Below are 20,949 nucleotides of genomic sequence, written 5' to 3' on the forward strand. Positions count from 1 at the left end.
CCAACTTGGCTGCGAACAAAATGCCTGACTCACTTCCAGTCGATAGCGAGGCCGTTTGGCCAGCCCAGAGTGGTGTTTACAATGGACAGAGCATGTGACCCGTCACCCCAGGCCCTCATAATCTTTGCTGGCCTGTACCAGTCAGTCCAAAAGATATACCTGTCAAAATAAAACAAATTGAATTTAATATATTATTTCATTTAGAAACTTTGAAACCACATTTAAAAGAAAAAATTTAGATGACTGTGATGTTTTGGATATTACACACATTACAGAACTTTTACTTGTTTAAGCCAACTTCCTAATAGGCTCCACAATAATGCCTCTCAGGCTGAACTAATCTCAGCTCCCGGACGTAGAGGCCTTATGACTTTGAGGCAGTTGGAAACAACAGCCCGTTCTAAATAAAGGCTTGCTTAATAGGACTCAGTTTGACAAAATGTTTGAAAGGATAAACATGTCTTGGAGCACGGTTGGATTCACAGAAACAAACAAATCCCTTCACACCCGAGAAAGTTATATTTCCGACGGTTATGGTGGTTTTACCCGATCAGTGGATGGACCACAATGGCCCTGGGGTTGTTGAGGTTGCGTACGATGGCCCTTCTTGACTTATCGGCCAGCTTCATGACCGATATGCTCCGGTACCGCGGGTCGGTCCAGTAGAGGTTTTTCGAAATCCAGTCGTAAGCCAGGTCCTCCACTCCATCCACTCTATTGGCTGCCAGCACCTCCCTGCCTGCGCAGATCAAAAGCGCTGTTTAGCACGGACATGAAAGACGATCATGTTTGAATAAATAGGCTGTCAGCTTGCATTACACCCATGTAGACCTGACAGAGAAAACCAGAGCAGCTCCAAAAACAACAGCAGCGACCAGTGCGCTGGTGTTTTCTCTGCGCTGCCACTGCTTGTGGGCGACTCTTTTTGAAACAAAATTTTAAAAACTGCAGAGTGAGAAAAGCTGCACAATTTTCAGTCTTTAGTTTTATTTTTCAGGTCATGGGATTGAACTGCATCTTGACTATCTAATAGATTTTCCACTGTCTATACTCCTGTCTACTCCCTCCCCCATAGTACCAGGCGGACCCATCAGGCACTCCCTCACCTTCCTGTAAGCCTGACTAAATCACATGTGCAGGCTGTCCGCTTTTTCATACTGTTCGTCTGAATCTTATGCTATTTTTATGGTGTAGCATGTTAGGACATCATGCAAACAAATAAAGACAGACGCTCACCAGTCCCGTCCACTTTTTGCTTATAGATGATATCCTTGGCTGTGTCTGAGAAGAAGATAGCATCATCCTCAGCACTGAAGTCCACTCCGACAAAGTTGGAAGGGGAGCCGGTGATGGGCAGGATGATATCTTCCTGGGAGGAAAGGTTGAATGGGATGCCTCTCACCGCAAGCTGGCTGGAGAACAGCAGGAAGTGCCTCACAGCTGAAGACAGGAAGTAGAGAAGGAAAAAACACATCAATGTAAAATATATTAGGTGAATTGCTGTTTTTTTGTTGTTGTTTTTTTTATTTTATAGAGGATTGCGCAGCTTTGATGTTGACGATTCAGTCTATCAGCCTGATTGCCATTAAACGCTCATTAGCTGACGCTACCATGGCGCCACCGTTTGAATAAAAAAAATTGTGGATATTTCATTTGTTTGCACGATGCGTTGTCTTCGCAAGATACAATTGAACTTTACAGACTTACCAATGCATCTCTTGCTATCTGCATGCAGGTCATAGCCCAGGCGACATTTGCAGCGGTAACCCAGTCCTCCATTATCACTGCGATGACTCAGAACACAGATCTGCTCACAACCACCTCTGTCTGCACTGCATGGGTTTGTCACTGGAGAGGAAGAACCAGTCATGGGTGTAATTCCGTTTCAAATGGTCATTTACGCCTTCGCGTGTATGACTTTGTCCTCCATCCAAGTGATACTATGAAAAAGACAAAGGGTCTTACCACTCGGCTGTTTGAGCCGGTGTATGACTGCCACTCCGTGGGGAGTCTGAGATGTGCTGTAAACGACTTCGGGGTTGTTGTCGCTGAACTTGTTGGCCTTCATCACCGCCATCCTGGTCCAGTCGGTGAAGTAAACGTTGTGTTCAAACAGGCTGATGCCGAAGGGGTGCGGGACGGCAGCACCTCCGTGGACCACTGTTTTCCTGACAAAAGTGACATTTACCCATGAATTATAAACGCATCAACCTTTGTAATTAGCCAACACAGTTCTCTGAGGGCTACTTTCTGTCTTATTTCTTCACACGGTGGACGAAAGCTGTTCTGAGAGATGGAGCGCACGTGACATATTCACCTGTGAAGGCCGTCATACGTCGCAGTCTCAATGTAGTCGTAGCGACTGTCGACCCAGTAGATCCGCTGAGCGTCAATGTCTAGGGTGATACCGGCCGGCCAGCCCAGTTTAGTCCTGATGATCCCGTAACGGTTGGTGCCGTCCATGAAGGCCCGCTCCAGGCCTGGCTGTCCATTCAGTGCTTCCCAATCTGTAAAGAACATATACCTGTGAAAAGGAGGTTAAATGTTATTTGCCAGTGTTGTCTTACAGTGGAATCATGACACGTGCAATTGTGAGAAAAGTTGGCATTGCAATGGCAAGACTGAATATTTGGACCTCCTTCTGAGAAGTCTGTCAAACATGTGGGAGGTAAAATGTATGTAAGTTTTAACAGAAAATAAAACCTTATCAGAGGACCAATTGTATGCTATATTCATGCTGTGCAGCTTCTGGATAACTACTCATCCAAAGCTCCTCCACCGGATGAAAAAACGTAAAGAATCTGAAAATGGCTGTAGTATGGGACTTTTCCATTATGGTAAGCAATTTATGTGCAACCACCTGGCGCTCTTCCCTTCTTGAACTACACGATTGGATTACAATGAGGGTCATCACTTGCAATGCTCCTTACTAATCCACCCGGGGCAATCTGCTAATTCCACACACACACACACACACACACACACACACACACACACACACACACACACACATACACACACACACACACACACACACACACACACACACACACATACACATACCCCATTATTCCGCGCCAACGGAGCATGACAGATACAGTATGTGGGACCCGGGAATGGGAGGATGCAGGTAGATGGATGAATGGAGAGTGGGAGATGTGCTTACCCGACAGTGGGGTCCACCGCCACCCCTCTAGGGTTTCCCAGGTTCTCGGTGATGAGCGTGACCCGGTTGCTTCCGTCAAAGTCCACCATGTCGATCCTGTTGACGCTGGCCTCCACCACATAAAGTTTGTTGTTCACCCAGTCCACCGCCAGGTTCTCAGGGTAGTCAACTGATACGTTCAGAACCACCTGCACATTGGAACCGTCCATGTCCACGGAAAACACCTGGACACACAAGATGCCATTGTAGATTACTTTAGGTAGGTGGTCAGTGCCTCTCCAATGTATCTCCATGCAATATGGAGAAAAATGCACCAAGGTTAGGGGTGAAAGTGGTCAGTGAACATTCCTTTTTCATTGAATATCTGGAAAAATCATCAAGGCATTTGTGGAAAGGCCGCGAAAGTGAACCTCCAAGCCAGCTGATGAACATGACCAAATATCAAGCTTGAAAAGTAGGAGATGAACATATGACATTGACGTCTTGGAAGGACGGTGGTATCTTGCAAGTACACAACATGCAAAGCAAAATAAAGCAATAAAGGCAGTGATGAAATTGTTTAACTCCAATTGCACATTTTAGCTTTAGGTCTAATTCCAGTTATGTTTGATGAGGTCATAAATAAACATGGGTAAGACCGATACAAGATCCAAAAGAGTAAGGAGCCATCCTTGAAGAAGAGAACGGTCATTCATTTGTATATATGTAAACACATTTTTTTCTCTCTGCTTCCCCTTCACCGGTACTCTGGTTTTCTCAAGCTCTCACTCGACCATCTCAATAATGGCACGACTTCCTCACAGTGGGAAACTGTTTTTTGTAGGCGGTAAGGAGGAACTGCTCTCAGCAACCCTGCCTCTTTTGAAACAAGATCCAGGGAAGCAGGATTTCAGTTTGACCTGTTTAAAAGGAAACTGAAGAAGTGGAAATAGCCTAGTAGTTTAACCTTTCTGGTTGCGTTCACATGCTCTGTTTGTGCCTGCCCTCCTTCTAATCTGACATGGTGCCATGGAGGTGGCTAATACACACAGATGCCCAGTCTCAGATATGTCCAGGAACTACCAGCACACTGGCTGCAGTTCAAACTGCGCAGAAGCAAAGCACAGGACGAACAAAAAGTTCCCACCCGGGCCAAAGAATGTATATGGACTTATGGTGCCACTGATAACAAATACAGCACGACTACTTCCAACAAGATTTAGTTTCAAAAATTGCAGGCAGGTATGTGGAAATCATACCAGCCTATCAAACATCTTTCTAGATTAAGCAATTAGGATTCCATTCCACATACACCTCCATTCATTAAGACGCAGTGCCAAAGGAGCCAGCAGCAAGGCCCATCATTATAGTATCAGCGTTGCTGATATTTTAAAAGATAACTGAAGAATTTAATAGCGGCCTGTCCCAGTCGGACCAAAGCACTTTGTGAAACAAAAAACTGGTCTGCTCCACAGTAAGTGAACAGGATGAAAATAGCTGAGGATGGAAAAGTGACTCGACGATACCTTGTTCTGAATGGTATCCGTCCAGAAAATCCTGTTCAGACCGGAATGGAAGTCCACTCCGACTGCGACCCCTCGATTCTGGGAATTCACCAAAGTGCGCAGATTGTTGCCGTGAATGTCACCAATTAGCAGGTCTCTGCCGTTTGAAAATATCAAGGACGGGGCTCCATCTGCAAATGGAGCAAAAAGCACAGAAGCAAATTTGATCGGATCAGAACAAATGTAACACAATACAACAAAATATACACATGGATAACTATGCAACACAATTAATGGCTTATTTTAGGTTTGTCAAGGTGAAGTACATTGTAAAAACAAACTAGAGGAAGTGAGGTTAACATTCTAATCAACTCACAAAAAACGTTTTCATCGTAACAAAAAAAGAAGGCTATGTAAAAACATCACATGATTCACTTGATAGCTACAGCTTCAGCGCTTGCAAAAACACACTCTTATCAACGCGATATGAAGTGTGAAAAATGTTGGAAATCTTCAGTGGGACAGAAAAGTGGACCTACTTGAGGCTAAAGCTCTGCAGTGTCGGTGCTGCTCCAGGACGTAACCCTCTCGACAGCTACAGCGGTGGGAGCCCACACGGTCCTCACACAGCTGGTCGCACACGCCCCACATGGAGCAGTCATCAAAGTCTTCAGCATACAGTAATGGGGAGTAAGCAAAAAAGAAAAAAAGTCACCAAATCACTCCAATATTCCCTATTTGTTCTCAGAACGTCAGCGAGGGCGCTACATCGATGTTTGACAGTGCACTGTGTAAATACCTATGCATGTGCGGCTATCGTTGCTGCTGACGATGTACCCCAAGGGACAAGCGCAGGTTCCTCCGTCGGGTGACGCGTGGCAGTGATGCTGGCAGCTGAGAGAGGCGCACCTCCAGATACCTGAGCAACATACAGACGACGCCACAGGTGAAACCGCTGGGCAACTACTCACTACCCACGTGTGCTTGGCGGCAGTTTGCGTCGGCACTGACTGCAGTTGTGGCCGGCGGTGGCGTTGCTCTCGTCCTCTCCGTCGGGGCAGTGAGGCGTCCCGTCACACAGGTGGTCCATGGGGATGCACAGGCCAGAGGACGGACAGGGCCACTCAGCCGGGTAACACTCCCGCTGCACGTTGTCTGCAGACAAAAGAGATATAAATAAATTGAAATGTGAATTTTTGGCAGCTTTAACGGTCCAGTGTGTAAAATTCTTGGTCTTGTCTCGATCTCGATACTCTAGTCTTGATAATGTCTTTGTCTTGGTTATTGCGGTCTTCACTACAACACTAGGTCACTGTCAGGCAGCCTTCCTTAAAAAATGGCGGCAAAAGATGACATTTAACTAGAAGCAAGATGCTTGCGCTATATATATTCTTACATATATGAGAACCGTTTAAAGGGTCAGAAAACCAAATTACTTTTATTGTACTGCGAGTAAACACTCTCATTAATGTAGTTATGGGCAGTATGTTAAGCTTTTACCAATATAACAACCATAAATTAGGCCAAATTCTACATACTGGACCTTTAAACGAGTTGGACTATTGAGATTGAGAGAGACTTTGAGGAAATGTTAGGCAACAAGAGGAATGCAGTTTTGTCTTTGTATTAAATCAAAGAGCTGGCGGAAGGACTTCACTGTGAGGGACATTACTGTCACTTTAAATCGATGCAGGGGAGTGGAGCTCTAAGGGGGGTCAAACGGGGGGCTGAGAGGGCTCCTGCAGCCCATCCTCTAAAAACACACACTCCTCTCAGCTGTGTGGAGGAATTCTAAAGCCCTTTGGGGGTGTGGGAGGTGGGGGCGTGCGGTCTTGTGCCACAAAGAGGCATTTGAATAACACACTTAAAGGAGCACAGGCACAGCGTCTTGCCGCCCCTCATTCGACCATGGCGACAAGGGGCTGAATCAGGTTCACACAGGGGGCCCGGGCTGTTTCGCCCGCTCTAGTGTCCCGCGCGCCGCCAAACGCTCATAAATAACTGTATTCATGACAGCTTTTTTGCATGCATACCACAGCCCTTCTCGTCGGCGTTGTCCTCGCAGTCGTCCTCGCCGTCGCACAGCCACACTTGATGAATGCAGCGGCCGCTCGGGCAGGTGAAGTAGTTCCCTTTGCACGTGGGGTAGGCTGCAGTTGAAGAGGACAATAGCGATGTAGCCAAAAACAACAGAGACTTAGTTGCAAGTGGACTGGGGCTGTTGGTAAGATTCACAAGGCAGACGCTGGGCGAAAGGATGTTGGTTGGGAGGGAGAACGTACTGCAGTTTATCTCGTCGCTTCGGTCTCCACAGTCGTCGTCGTGGTCGCAGACGTATCGTTGAGGAACGCACAGCCCATTATGACACGCAAACAGGCCGTCGTTGCAGTGCTGTGCTAAAGGAGAGCAATAGAAAAGCCAAAATAATATCAAAACAACAGAATAAAAAACACAAATTTTAATGCGAGAGGACAGTTAAAATGACTTGAAATTGAGCACTTTGCAAATGCACTGATTTCTTACTGCAGTTTGCTTCATCGGAGCCGTCCCGGCAGTCTGGAATGTGGTCACATCGCTGTGTACGGTTGTAGCAGGCCCCATTAGCGCACCTAAGTTGCGTGCACTCGGGGTAATCTGAAAGATTAAATCATCATCAGGGCGACGCGAGTGCATGCAAATCAGCGTGACCGCCGCGTCCCTGTCACCCCACAGCTTTGAAAGTGTGAGAAGCTTGGCAAATGGGAAGGAAAAGAGACGGTGATTTCACGCAAAGCGGCGTTAACAAACGGCATTCAGGCCGCGGCGGAATTCTCCCTGCGAGTTGTGGGATTACCCCGAGAGTGTGTTGCTGCGAGTCTAACATGTCGGCACAATAACGGCATAGCGGCTGAACTTCAGCTTGACTAATCCACCGAGGAATCTGCAATCAACCTCTGATAACAAGAAGCATATTGTGGCTCATTGTGTCAGTCAGCGAGCCTCCTAATCTGAACAAATTGATTGAAATGCCACAGGAGCCTGATATTGGGAGAAAGAAGATGGGGCACAGGGGTGGGGGGGGGGTGCAACGTTGGAGGACAAACTCACGGCAGTCTCTTTCATCTGAACCATCCAGGCAGTCTGCGCGGTGGTCGCATCGGTACTCCGCTGGGATGCAGGCCCCGTTGTTACAGGTGAACTGGCTGCTGGTGCACGTCCTTCCAGCTGGTGGCAGAACAGAGGAGAAAGAGCACTTGCTGTCAGTTATCTTTATATTTCAGGCCCTGAGATGTAGACCTGGCCGGTCTGATCCACACAACAACTGCAGCAATGTTCTAGCTATTTCCAAACTGAAACACACACACAAAGCCAAGTCATCAAAACTGTAAAACATGGTTCAGTGGAAACTATTTGGGTAAATACTCGCGGCAGTAAACTAATAATTTCTGCCTGCTACAAGCTAAATGTGTAATTGCCTTAAAATGGAAGGAGACCCATGGACCCACCTCTGGTTAATGGATTACAGAATTGTCATCTAACTTGGCACTGTAAAAACTGACTTATTTGGCAAAAAGGGCAAATTGCTTTTCTTTGAGTGTATGAATGTGTGTTTATTCAAATGAATAAGTCAATAAACAAATAAATACTCACGGCAGTGATGTCTCTCGTCAGAGCCGTCCTCGCAGTCCTCCTCGTCGTCACACACCCAAACGTCAGGGACGCACTCGCCATCACTCAAACACTTGAAATGGCTGTCATCGCACGTGACCTCGGCTGTGGGGAATGCACATGGAGTATGATGACATTTGGGGCAATTTGTATATTTCTTTTCGAGGTTCCATATTATGGGGGAGTTTTAGCAAGAGGGCTACAGCCCAAAGGCAAGAGGCTACAAACAGAGGGCTAGTTATAAGACATGACTCTATTAGTTGTACCCAGGTCTAGGCTGGTGACCAAGTGTGACAGGGCTTTTGCCATCTATGCTCCCAGATTATGGAATCGGTGTATCGGTTTGAGAATCCAACTCTGGGTTGTTGGTGTATTGCATTTTCAAAACATTGGTACAAACAATCGCAGGGGTTAAAGAAGAGTTACTCACGGCAGTCATGCTCATCAGAGTCATCCCCACAATCCGATGTGCCATCGCAGTGCCAGTCACCTGGTATACACCGACCTGTCCCGCACTGGAACTGCCCCAACACGCATCCTACACACACACACACACACGGTGTAAATGAATACGGTAGGCTTTGTTACTTTCGTGCAACTACAACTTTAAATGTTCCTTATTTTATATACTCTCATGCAAAATCTTTGCTCAGAAAGTTGACTCTCTCCCCTTTGCTTTCTATTGTTAAATGTCTTGGTGAGCCTAACGACATGTTTGTAATGCTCACATTTTGTTAAAACTCACAAAAATTGGCTGTATAATGTAAAGCAAACGCTGTATCTAAATAAAAAAAGGAAAAAAAATAAATAAAAAAAAAGAAAGAGAGAAATTGCCGAATGCATTCAGAATGTGGTCGATGGGGGTGGAGGTGCCTGCCGCTGATGGAGCGCGTTGTTAACAGCACTGACAAGCCTCGGAGACAAGCGTGCCAGCCATCCCGCCCCCCTCAGGCGGTTGCGCAACCTCCGCCGCGCTCATTCCGAGGGCCGTGTTTGATGTTCTCACTGAGTGGCATCTGTAGAGATAAGGTAACACCACTCTACCTTCCCAGACGTTTTCCAGGGGAGATTGATTCAGGCGGCATAGTTTAGTGGCAAGGCACTCCATCAGAGCCTTCCAAATTGGAATGTGCAATTCTGATTGTCTCCTTGACACCTCGTTTTAGTGGTACACGATGGTGTTGTCCAGTAAAAAAATGATTTTTGAATTTATTTTTAATGTGCCACTGGGTTACATCACAGCAAATTCCCTATTAGGGGGGCCGTGATAGGCTGTGCAGGGTTGGAGTGGGTGGGCACCGCTATCTCTGCAATACTTCATCCACCATTCACATTCTTCATTATTAGTTTTTGCACCCAGAAGTTTATTAACTCCGAGATGGTCCAAGATGGATCTCTTCCAGACCATGACGCAGAAATAGGAACTCTTTCTGCTGTTATCAAGGGAGAAAAGTTGCTGTTGTTGTATTTTTTTATTTTTTACTAATGTTTCCTTTACAAATATGAAACAGCGTAAAAATCAGCTTGAAGGGTGCATTGTTGCACCACAGTGTCCCCACATGAGTTCCAGCATTACATGTGAAGTGATCAAAGGCCTAATCAACAAGTGCACACGGCAGTGAAGAAACAAGGGAAATCACCTCAAAATTGTGGGGGGGGGGGGGGGATATGACACAGGATTAAAACCTCACCATTAATTAAAAACAATTAAAATTTGTGATTGAAATAATTAAGAGTTTTTATATTGATCCATAAAACAGCAACAAAAAAAAAAACTACTACTAAAAAAACTATTCCAGAGTGTTTTAAATGCAGCCTTTGTCCCCTGACAGTGTTACTTGTGGGAAAGGTGACGGAGACAGTGAAGCAGAACCTTTCAGTGGCACTATCTTGTGTAAAGGTTCCTCTTTCTTTCGAAACAGTACGTCTCCTTTGTTCCTGCTGATTAATCCACAAATCTGAATGTCTCCATCCATCCCCACAACGTCACCACGTCACATCTTCACATCATCGGTGTGTTTCAGGCAACATGTGGATGTGCCGTTAAATGTTACTTCCGTTATCTCTCCCTTTTTTTTTTTAAGCCTTGTCCTTTCTAATTAGCAACTTAAACACCACAGCAGGAGAGAACAGCAAACTTAGGCAAACAGGAAGGTGAGGATGCCCTTCTACTGGCGGACAAAGAGGAGCAGTAAAGGAATTTTCATTAGAATGAAGCACCCCAAAATGCCTTAAATCCCACTGAGAAACCACAATGGACACAAAAGAGGTGCCGGCAGGGTTGCAAACTCATAAGCGTTACCCTAAAAAAGAGGGGAAAAAAAGCGAGCTCAGAAACAGAAAGCTGATAAATCGGTACAGCGAGGCACACTTGCTGCACAACACGTGGCCCACCCATTGAGAAAACGTCTGTCACACACAGAGACACCTGAGCGACGTCTTCAGCTGTTTACCGCCAACAGCCTTGATTTTAATGGCCGATGTGTGTGGCGAAAAGTAAAGAGAAAGGCTGCTGGCAAGAGGGGAGACTGGACCCGTCCTCGCTGTCAGACCTGAGGGCTGCTGCCCATTTCATATGGAAATCAATGCGGCCGAATGCAGTCAATTGCCAAACAAGTGACTTTGGCTCTTACTGCTTCACACAAAAACAGTGAAATCCCATGGGTGTTTGGCAGTGGCACTGGCATGGGAGAAAAAAAAAGGAAAAAAAGAGGGGGTTGGGGAGAACAAATGGGTGAGCAGAGTAAAGCTTTATAACTGAGAAATGCTTAATGTGAATATAGGCATGGTCATTTACGGCGCTAAGTGTGTAAATGAAGCTGTCAAAACGCGGCGAGGCAAAGGGACAGGGCGCCTCATCCTGTCTGCAACCCAGACTGGAGAAGCAGCAGGACAAGAAAGAATTTACTCTCCACTCGGGTCAATTGTGCTCCTGTTTCTGTGCCGCACAGGTATTTAGTGTTCAAGGAGGGGAAAAAAGAAAGCCTTGTTGCAAACTGTGAAATTTAAAAAATGTGCACGTGCAGGCAGTGTTGTTTTTTGCGAGCTGAAAGTTTGCATTCTAAGATTAAATTGAGCTCTGATCCGAAAACTATGATCTTCACTCCCCGTAATCAACCACTGCTAAACATTAAATGAAAAGAACCGTTAGTCACAGTAGCAGAAAAGTTGCAGATGTCTTTCGGATGACTTAAAATGAAAAAAACCTTATATACGTGGCCTCCACAGCTTTCATGCATACGTTTTCTAATACTTAAAACATAAGCTGTCTGGCTAATGGGCACTAGGAAAAACAAGTCAATTTACTGCCAACACATGTCTGAAACAGCAAAAACAGCAGCGGATGGTTAATAAGCCAGCAGACTGTCACATTAGCCATTAAGAGCAGCGTAAGCACTCTGCAGCAACATAAAGACCCAAGGCTGGATAATGTGCCACAGAGGGTGTTGGAAAAAACAATCAGCAAACTGCAGGATATTTGTGGAGGATCAGCAGAGATTAGAGAAAGTACCCTGTCCCCTCCCATCGCCACCAATAAATTAAAACAACAACAAATACTTCTGCTTTAATGACACAACATTCTGGTTGATGATAAATGAATCTGAGAATGTTTTAATCACCACCTCTTAATCAGCAGAAAACCCACACCGGTCATGACCTCGCTTCAGTCAAGTCATCATTTTCTACACTCGAGTTGTCACCGGCGAACCCGGGCTGCACGCTCTTCTCCTGCTGCAGTACCAAGGAAATGCCAAGTGAATTTTCTAAATGCTACAGTCTGTCCCTCCACTGGCAGTCAGTCTGCCTGGCACGAGCACGCTACCTTCTCTGTTTTTTCTGCGTGTCTGTGAGACACTGAGGAAATAGTTCCAGGATATTCAACAACAAAAAAATAACAAAGCTATAGCCACAGGCCAACACTTGTAACAGTTTGTTATATTCTTAACTCCAAAAACTGCCCCTGAGGTAGGAATGGCTCCATTCTGCTAGCAGCTGCAGTGTAATTAGTTGCTTGATTCACACTAAGGAGCTTACATACTAAGGGTTGAGCAAAAAGAAAGCAGATTACAATTTGAGAAGCAGGCTCTAGCTGGGTTACAAACACAACAGACAAACTCGGGAACTTGTTATACACAAAGAGAAATATCTCTGACAATCACGTCTGCCTTCACCGCCTTCAAAAAAATTCCCACTGTGACGCTCATTCCGAGCTGGGAATCAGGTGTGAATCGGTGGTGTGCAGCATAAAACCTGGCCCCGCTGAATGGGATTTGTACCAGCGGCTCTCAGTCCTCACAGATTGTCTGTAAGTCACATGCTCTTTTCTGTTACCTAGCAACAGTAAAGCTCAGGCAAAAGTTCCTCAGGAGAACTTCCAATCTGTGTGAGCAAGGCTTTGTGCTCAACCTTAAAACGTAATAACACTGTGCCGCAAACATTTCACTCCGGGAGCCAAAGATCCTCTACAAGGTGACTCCATCAGAGTTTTGGTTGTGGAGAATTTTTTTTTATTTTTTTATTTTATTTTGTCTGACACTTGAATACTTAATAAAAACGTTTCCATGTTTTTAATCATAAGCCTTTCAAATGTCATCTGACACACAGTTTCTGTTAACAGCAAAGCATAAATGAACAATCCGGATAGTTGTCCTGCGCAATAGCTGGTGCGGTTTTGAGGAGCAACAAGTGCACACGAGTGGAGGATCACTTGTAAAAAAAAAAAAAAAATTTAAAAATGACCCAAAACCTCAAACAGTGAGAATACATTTTCGACAGTGATGATGATGATGTTGATCATTTAAAAAAAAAACAACCACAACAACAACAACCGCTCACCTTCGGAGTGGCACCACCTCACGCAGCAGGTGAAGACGAGGAAGAGCTGAAGAAGCGGTGCTCTCCACATGGTTGGCTGCTCCGTCCAGCTCCGCTGTGCAGATGGAAGGAGCTGCAGGGACTCGCGGCTGGGATGCTGCTGCTGTTGCTGCTGCTGCTGTGGCTGTTGCTGCTGCCGCTTTCTTCTGACCGTCCCTCTTGGCCCGTTAGTTGATGAAAAGGGGCGTGCACAAAAGGCCGGGACACCCCCACAACCTCCACCACTCACCCACCCACCCTCAGCCTCAGCCCAGCCTCGGCCCTTCGGATAAATCCCCTACGGGCCCTGGAATGAGCATAATGCCATGCGGGCGGGTTTGGCCGCTGCTGTGTGCCAGTGATTTTTCACTCACAGCGGGTTATCATCACTGTTTACTCAGCCTGCACATGGGAAGTAACGGAGGGAGGTAGCACATAAGAGAAAAGTAAAGATGAGGTGGGGGGAGGGAGGGGGGAACAACTAGTGTTGAAATTTCAGTTGTATATACAACAATTCATATGACAACCCCCAGTGATTTTTTTTCCCCTTGAGGTTAGGAATAAAATACACCGAATCGAAATTCCTAGAGTAAATATGTTGGATGCACACTAATGCACACAATTTTGACATTACGTTGTCTGACACAATTAGCATAAATCAATTAAGCCACTCCAATGGCGCGCTAACTAAATGCAGAAGAAAGCACCGTTGACGCGGCTAAATTACACTTAATTGACGGCCCCGCACTGACACTCCGCTCATTGACCACAGAGTTGTCAAGTATATTGAAATGTACCATACTATATAGCGCAGCTGAAACGACTGGGTGACAACTTGCACTGGTTCATTCAAATAAGACCTCGGGACAAGTTCACAGCTCCTTGTTATGCTAGCTTTTCATAAGAAACTCAACACCCCCACCTTGCGACGGAGTTGGAGAATTTCAGCTACCGGTACCGTCTCCCAGGGCGACCAAGCAAAATCTGGAACGTGGAGCTCAGCGTTTAATTCACAACTTTTTTGGGGGGGGGGGTGAAATCGACCAAAGGAGGTCAATAGTCATATTGCCGGCCTCACCGAGGACCAAGGTAGGTGAAGTTTGATATTTAGGTCATTGTGGCCACTTTCATGACGCGTTAAGCTCATTTTACTTCTACTTTTTACTTCTGCTGCAAAATGCACCACAAAGGAACGTGCAAAGAGGTGCATCGAAAAGCTGTGCATACCCTTCTTAATCAGTAATTACCAACTAGTAAGAAAAAAAATACTTTATATAATCAGACTGAGCTGTAATTATTTCTGAGGACACCACTCATTGATGATTCAAAGGTACAGCATTATAAGTTTTAGGAGCATCTAGTGGCAAAAAAAAAAAGCACATTGAAAAATCCCATATTTCGTGAGAGTTCTTATGAACTACTACTTAATACCACACTCTGCCCATTGTTGCCAGTCTTGTTTGTGTTTCATTTCCCTGAGTGATTGGACATGTGATGACAATAGTTCACACCACACTTGATCTCACGATGTGGCTGTCTTCTTGCTACCAGACCTGCTCTATGTGTAAATAGAATTAGATGTTGGCAAATAAATAAAAAAAAACCTCTGACATATGGTCATATAGATTTGTACAGTTTCATCACATTTTCTATTCATAGATGCTTAGGTCAATAAAAGGTTAGAATGTGCCTTGATAAAACAAGCCCTCTGTCCTTTGACACTTTAATCTAATTGTGTGACCCAGTCTTCTGACTTAAAAGTCAAAACTTCTGCCACAGTGTTGTTGCCTAGCTGCATGAACTTCAAGTGGAACTCAACACTGGTACGCTCTTATTTAGTATACCAAACGTTTCATTTCAAACTCCTTTTTTGTGAACCAGATTAAAGTCTTTTGAATGTATCATATTTCAGCAAAATATCATAAGTGATATTTTTCTTTCCATTTGACATTAAAACACACATAAAGTCAGATTTTCTTTAAAAAGAAGAAAAAAGAAAAAGAAAGCTTAACAAATATGAGCACCTATTACTTTGGTTGACAACGTTCCTTTAGCACCATATAATGAAGATGCTGATACAGTTCATGTTCATCTGCAGTTGTGAATATATGCTTTTCAGATCTACATTGTCTATATATTTTCTTTAGATTTATTTGATTTAAATGTTCTGCCTACTGCATATTTGATTTTAATACAGACACTGAACAAATACCACAAGGATTTATCCTAACCTTGATGCAATCAGACAATGCGTAATTGTTCTCTGATTAGCTGCCTTTCACCTCTGGATTTTTTTTTTTTTTTTTTTTCACAGACTATGAACAGTATCCAGAGGTCACTGGAGGAACTTCATTGCTCCTCTGCAGGGGGAGATAAAGATGTGGAGACAAAAGATGAGCTGCGCTCCAGGTTGAACGAACAGTCAAATCTGATCAGGATCCTAAAACTGAAAGTGGATCAGCTGACTCTTCAGTGTCAAAGCCCACAGAGAGTCAATACAGAACTGAAGGGACAGTTGGTGGAGCGCCAAGAAGAAGTGGACAAGGAGAGAAGGCGTGCCGAGCTCCTGGAGAGGAGATTCGCACAGTTGGCCTCCAACAATCAAGGCATAATCTCATTCATGGAGGAATACAAATATCAAAATGCCAAATTAAATTTGGAAAACAAAGAGTTGCTGGAAGAAAACCAAACTCTTTTCTGCAAAAAGGTACAAGAGAGGGAAGCATTTATACAAAAACTGCTGGATGACACCAAACGGATGACGGATGAGTTTACAAAGAAGGAAAATGAGTATCTGTAAGAATTTCAGGTCTGAAAAATCACCCATGCTTTATTGATTATTTTTTTTAACGGATTGGCTAACCTAACACTGATTTTTATTTTATTTTTTATTAAATGCATCAAGTGAGGAATTAACAGAGTGCCACTCAAAAGCAATGGAACAAGCTAGTGAGCATCAAACCAAGGATGAAATCCTGCTCGATCAATTACATAATGCTCAAAAACGGCAAAATGACGCAAAAGCATTGTGTGAAGGTAGGTCTTTCACATTTTGGGTGCAGCACATGAGCTAAAGGAAAAACAAACCAATAAAATGATTTCTCTTTAAAATCAGATCTTAAGCTGAAACTACAAAAAGCTGCCGAAGAGCAAAATGTGAGAGAATTTAACTCTAAAGAACACATTAAAAATCTGTCCAAGGAGAGAGATGAACTGTTATATCTATCTTTGGAGAGAGGAAACATTGTACAGGTAAAGGGTGTGTGTTTTCTTTTCCATGAATATAAGCCACTGAATTTTACAATTAAAATTTACTTTTAAAATTTAGGAAAAAGAAGAGCTAATTCAACAACTGGAGAAAAAACTCAAGGACGAGAAGGAGGCAAGAATGAGGGCTGAAGACCGGTAATCTTAATCATCATGAGATGGACATTTGCAGAAGATGTGCCCCAAGTGTCTCAATTATTCTTGTTTCCTCTCATCCATCTCACAGGTTTGCTGAAGAGGCAGAAGCTGTCAGAACTGACATGAAAGTGATGTCCCTCCAGTCTGCTCTGGATAAATCAGCGCTAAAGTATTCAAACTTTAAAAAGGTTTGTGGAAAATGACGCATTACAGAACTTTTGTAGGCCACATTTGAGATAAACTGAACCTCCTATAGTGAAACAGCAGGGGGGAAGCAGAGAGAAACTATTCTGCGCTGTTCAAACATGGCATCTGTGATGTCTAATGTGGAATTCAGCACATTTTTGCAAACAAATGGCAAGGTCTATGGTAGTTTAATCTTTATATTTAAATGACCTCATCCAAATAATTACCTCCATGTTTATTTTCAATCACAACTTCCGTTAATAAGTTTAACGTAAGACATTTCAGTCACCGTTAACCCAACTTGTTGACTGACCATTCACCCAAAATACTGTCCTACATTGCAGGAATTCGAAGCCTTTAAAGAGCACAGCAACCAAGTCCTCACCCAGGAAAGAGAGTTAAACAAAAGGCTTCGCCACCTGATCTACTAACCATTGCTACCGAGTGGGAGTTGCCCACGTCGAAACAAGCTCACTGGCAACAAGAATATTTGTTTGCAGATGGTGTTGAACAATGGAATACAGAGAAATGAGGCATATTTTACAATGTTGTCTTTTTTATTTTATCTCCACCTTCTCCGGACAAACAGAACCACCACACAACATACTTAGCATGACATGATGGAAGTCTCACAAATAGAAATTATACTGTACAAATATTATTTGGCCTATATCTCCACACTTGACTTAAGAGTGCTCCTCAGCCAGTTTCTCAGCCTTCTGGACTACCTCTTCGATGGGTCCCACCATGTAGAAAGCCTGCTCGGGCAGGGCATCATATTCACCTTGGAGAAAGAAAAAGGACAGCCACCAAAGTCATCTATCAACAATGTACTTTAACCTGTATAGAATATATCATAACCATGGTACAGTTAACCTACCCCCTAGAATGCTCTGGAAGCCACTGATTGTTTCCTTGAGGGGCACCAGCTTTCCCAAGTGGCCGGTAAACACTTCTGCCACCTGGAAGGGCTGCGACAGGAAACGCTGGATCTTACGGGCGCGGGACACGGTCAGTTTGTCTTCCTCAGACAATTCATCCATACCCAGGATAGCGATGATGTCTTGCAATGATTTATAATCCTATAAATGGAGAGAAAAAAAAAACAGTTATGTTTTTTTTTTTTGTCAAACTTCATCCTGACAATATGTCATTTTGATTTAGAGAGAAAATAAAGGCTTGCCTGAAGGATCTTCTGCACACCACGGGCAACATCATAGTGCTCAGACCCGACGATGTTTGGGTCCATGATACGGGAGGTAGAGTCCAGAGGGTCCACAGCGGGATAGATGCCGAGCTCAGCAATGGCACGGGACAGCACAGTTGTGGCATCCAAGTGGGCAAAGGTTGTGGCCGGGGCAGGGTCAGTCAAATCATCAGCAGGCACATAGATAGCCTGAAATCACATGAGCAACTATTGCATGAGTAATCTGTATCTGCATAACCGTAAAAAAAACAGAAGAAACTTGTACTGTTCTTACTTGTACGGAGGTGATGGAGCCCTTCTTGGTGGTGGTGATTCTCTCCTGCATAGTTCCCATGTCAGTAGCCAATGTGGGCTGATAACCCACAGCAGAGGGGATGCGACCCAGCAGGGCAGACACCTGGTGGCCAGCACCGAGAGTTTTTAAAAGCCAATCTCATTTGAATAACATTAGCATTTAGAAACAAGTCTGTGTGGCTCTACGCACCTCAGATCCAGCCTGTGTGAACCTAAAGATGTTGTCAATGAAGAGAAGCACATCCTGACCCTCCTGATCACGGAAGTACTCAGCCACAGTCAGACCAGTCAGGGCCACTCTGGCACGGGCGCCCGGAGGCTCGTTCATCTGACCGTACACCAGCGCCACCTAGAGAACAGGAAGGAATACACAACGCATTAGAACAATAGGCATTTTAAGACATTGATAAACATACTGGTTTGTCAAAAATTATTTAAATTATCGGGGCATCACCTTTGATGTGGTGTCCTTCAGGTTGATGACACCAGACTCGATCATCTCGTGGTACAAATCGTTTCCTTCACGGGTGCGCTCGCCCACTCCAGCAAACACAGAGTAACCACCATGAGCCTTGGCCACGTTGTTGATCAGCTCCATGATCAGCACAGTCTTGCCGACACCAGCGCCACCAAACAGGCCTGAAATTTGCCAAAAATAATGATTATAAAAAAATAAAAAAATAAAAAAGGCTACACAAATTGTTTGCCATTGTGTGTCAGTTGCTCCACTGACCAATCTTTCCACCCTTGGCATATGGGGCAAGCAGGTCGACCACTTTGATGCCCGTCACCAGGATTTCCTGCTCCACGCTCATGTCTGTGAACTCAGGGGCCTCTGCATGAATAGGAGAAGTCCTGAAAGAAAAATAATTATTTTTTAGAGACACGTGCCACATTCCCTTCAGTCTATTAACCATCCCTACAAGTCCTTTGCAATCCACTCTTCACACTAATTTGCCTTACACTGTATTTGCAATTTTTTTTAAAAGGTGCTACAGTTAACCAAGTTAACCTGTGAAGTGAAAAACGTGTCACGTTCACACTCACTGTTTGGTAGTGATTGGACCTCTCTCATCAATAGGTTCCCCAATCACATTCATGATCCTGCCCAGGGTCTCAGGGCCCACGGGGATCCTGATTGGTGCCCCTGTATCCAGAACCTTCTGCCCACGGATCAGACCCTCTGTGCCGTCCATGGCAATCGTCCTGACCGTGTTCTCACCTTGAAATGAAGAACAAACCATTTCAGTTTCAGATTGAAACTTTTATACAAACACAGATTTCCAGGAGAAAAAAAAAGGTTCACACCAAGATGCTGAGCCACCTCGAGCACCAGCCTGCTGTCACGGTTGGCCACCTCCAGGGCATTGAGAATGGGAGGCAGGCCCTCATCGAACTGAACATCCACCACAGCTCCGATCACAGCCACGATGCGTCCGTTGGCCAAGGCAGCCTGGGCCGCTGGGGCAGCGTAACCCCGGCCTGAAAGGACAGATTCAGGCAATTGTCACCCATCATGAGTAACTTAAAACACGATAGTAACAACTCACTGTCAAGATTGACAAGTGGCATATGAATTTAAAAATATATAAAATAGGCAGAAGTTAGAAATAAAGCATGTTTCCACAGGTCAAACGAATAATAAAAAGTAGAAAATAGGAGAAAACGTTACTTCCTAGTTCATTTCAAAAGGTACTGTAAGGCAGGGGCTAAAAGTTGAGGCAGCTTACACTGACTTGTATTTAGCTGAGAAGGTCATTCAATGCAGACAGGGAGACAAGCCGAGTCAGAAGACACAAACCAACAAATTTCACAACAACGTCAAGCTAGCTCAATTTCAACAGACAGTTTCAAGTCCTTACAAACTCTCAAACGCGCAAAAGAATAACTGAAACATGCATTTAAAGGTAAACTTTAGGCCTGCCTGACACACTTAGCACGCTACACCCGGTGGAGCTCTACTAAGAGGGCACCAGGGGCGACAAAACGCAGACAACCAGTTCAATAATTCCAAAGTGTGTCCACTCACTCGCAGACAGAGCCGCATGTCTCCCACCGGTAGCCCTCAGGGAGCTGAACCCGGGTTTGAAAGCCTGCAGAGCCCCGCTGCAGCACCGTCCCACGGCACCCAACATGGTTAAGATGGCTGAAGGTGAGGACACACTCACCGCTAAAGCTTGTGCCGTGCAGTGCCGGCTGTGTGCGCAGGCGCAGTACGTTGCGCTTAAATCCCGATTATTATTATTTATTTATTTTGTTACCACCACCAGCAGAGGGCACTGCGCTTTCCGGCGAAAATAGTTTTCTGAGTTTGGCTTTTCTTGTTACCGCGCGCGTGTGTGTAATTGTTTGTAATTTTGATTTTCGTATTTTGATCATTTTATCATGTTCTAACTTTTAATAAATACGCTAAGTTCTGTCATATATATAGATTTTGGAAGATTTAGTTTACTGTTAAGTACATTACTATGCTGAAAAGTGCTCTTAAATAAACTTATTTGCATGTTGTTTTCCTCTCTTGCTCTTATGCACATTCTGCAAAAAACATCTGATACGTTCAAAACTAGCAGTCAAACAATTGCAGACATTTGCATTTGAAATGAAAGCTTTTCTAAAACAGACAGAAAAAGTAAAGTAGCTCAGCAAGGCTGCAAACTTCTTTCAAGTAAATGTGATAGATAATGATTGTGGTTTAAGAGGATGCA

At 44.5% G+C, this 20,949-nt stretch overlaps 3 protein-coding genes across 6 annotated transcripts in view; 1 reads left to right on the plus strand and 2 right to left on the minus strand.

Annotated features, from left to right (window-relative positions):
• The window catches only part of lrp2a (low density lipoprotein receptor-related protein 2a), a 43,565-nt gene extending 30,242 nt beyond the window's left edge, over positions 1–13,323 (minus strand). For 2 of the 3 annotated variants that reach the window (XM_076039738.1, XM_076039737.1), the window contains exons 1-18: positions 13,135–13,323; positions 8,729–8,836; positions 8,281–8,403; positions 7,738–7,854; positions 7,174–7,284; positions 6,933–7,046; positions 6,684–6,800; positions 5,662–5,805; positions 5,450–5,569; positions 5,190–5,318; positions 4,672–4,841; positions 3,167–3,390; positions 2,318–2,524; positions 1,966–2,168; positions 1,708–1,848; positions 1,237–1,440; positions 547–739; positions 34–159 (exon numbers count right to left, since the gene is read on the minus strand). In XM_076039738.1, coding sequence (XP_075895853.1) covers positions 34–159; positions 547–739; positions 1,237–1,440; positions 1,708–1,848; positions 1,966–2,168; positions 2,318–2,524; positions 3,167–3,390; positions 4,672–4,841; positions 5,190–5,318; positions 5,450–5,569; positions 5,662–5,805; positions 6,684–6,800; positions 6,933–7,046; positions 7,174–7,284; positions 7,738–7,854; positions 8,281–8,403; positions 8,729–8,836; positions 13,135–13,204 — 2,621 coding nt within the window. In that variant the 5' untranslated portion in view covers positions 13,205–13,323. The remainder of the gene's footprint in view (positions 1–33; positions 160–546; positions 740–1,236; positions 1,441–1,707; positions 1,849–1,965; positions 2,169–2,317; positions 2,525–3,166; positions 3,391–4,671; positions 4,842–5,189; positions 5,319–5,449; positions 5,570–5,661; positions 5,806–6,683; positions 6,801–6,932; positions 7,047–7,173; positions 7,285–7,737; positions 7,855–8,280; positions 8,404–8,728; positions 8,837–13,134) is intronic. The other variant, XM_076039739.1, reaches the window with a different exon arrangement.
• Positions 13,324–13,475: 152 nt separating this feature from the next.
• Positions 13,476–17,225, plus strand: LOC142897557 (coiled-coil domain-containing protein 89). 2 transcript variants are annotated; one of them, XM_076039979.1, is made up of 7 exons: positions 13,476–14,241; positions 15,467–15,948; positions 16,058–16,188; positions 16,268–16,404; positions 16,481–16,557; positions 16,646–16,745; positions 17,088–17,225. In XM_076039979.1, the coding sequence occupies exons 2-7, from the start codon at positions 15,470–15,472 to the stop codon at positions 17,172–17,174; spliced, it is 1,011 nt and encodes a 336-aa protein (XP_075896094.1). In that variant the 5' UTR covers positions 13,476–14,241; positions 15,467–15,469; the 3' UTR covers positions 17,175–17,225. The 2 variants fall into 2 exon arrangements, with proteins under 2 accessions (XP_075896094.1, XP_075896093.1); XM_076039978.1 differs by lacking the exon at positions 13,476–14,241 and adding an exon at positions 14,880–14,975.
• Positions 17,226–17,281: 56 nt separating this feature from the next.
• On the minus strand, positions 17,282–20,432 carry LOC142897556 (ATP synthase F(1) complex catalytic subunit beta, mitochondrial-like). The gene is made up of 10 exons (XM_076039977.1): positions 20,274–20,432; positions 19,553–19,726; positions 19,292–19,466; positions 18,978–19,099; positions 18,699–18,883; positions 18,435–18,593; positions 18,225–18,347; positions 17,927–18,139; positions 17,624–17,825; positions 17,282–17,527 (listed from the first exon to the last, which is right to left on the minus strand). The coding sequence occupies exons 1-10, from the start codon at positions 20,377–20,379 to the stop codon at positions 17,430–17,432; spliced, it is 1,557 nt and encodes a 518-aa protein (XP_075896092.1). The 5' UTR covers positions 20,380–20,432; the 3' UTR covers positions 17,282–17,429.
• Between the last annotated feature and the right edge of the window lie 517 nt (positions 20,433–20,949).

Source organism: Nelusetta ayraudi, unplaced genomic scaffold, assembly GCF_046127955.1.
Source record: "Nelusetta ayraudi isolate G7.1 ecotype Tasmania unplaced genomic scaffold, CSIRO-AGI_Nayr_v1 ptg000060l, whole genome shotgun sequence".
Lineage (NCBI taxonomy): Eukaryota > Metazoa > Chordata > Actinopteri > Tetraodontiformes > Monacanthidae > Nelusetta > Nelusetta ayraudi.

What these genes read in the sequence shown, in the direction of transcription:
- LOC142897557 (XM_076039978.1), top strand. Translation starts at nt 14,949, where the DNA reads ATGAACTTCAAGTGGAACTCAACACTG. An exon ending in TCAAGTGGAACTCAACACTG is followed by an intron (nt 14,976 to 15,466) that starts GTACGCTCTTAT and finishes TTTTTTTCACAG; the next exon opens with ACTATGAACAGTATCCAGAG. An exon ending in AGTATTCAAACTTTAAAAAG is followed by an intron (nt 16,746 to 17,087) that starts GTTTGTGGAAAA and finishes CCTACATTGCAG; the next exon opens with GAATTCGAAGCCTTTAAAGA.
- LOC142897556 (XM_076039977.1), bottom strand. Translation starts at nt 20,379, where the DNA reads ATGTTGGGTGCCGTGGGACGGTGCTGCAGCGGGGCTCTGCAGGCTTTC. An exon ending in GGTCCAATCACTACCAAACA is followed by an intron (nt 19,100 to 19,291) that starts GTGAGTGTGAAC and finishes TTTTTCTTTCAG; the next exon opens with GACTTCTCCTATTCATGCAG. An exon ending in GCTCCATCACCTCCGTACAA is followed by an intron (nt 18,140 to 18,224) that starts GTAAGAACAGTA and finishes ATGTGATTTCAG; the next exon opens with GCTATCTATGTGCCTGCTGA.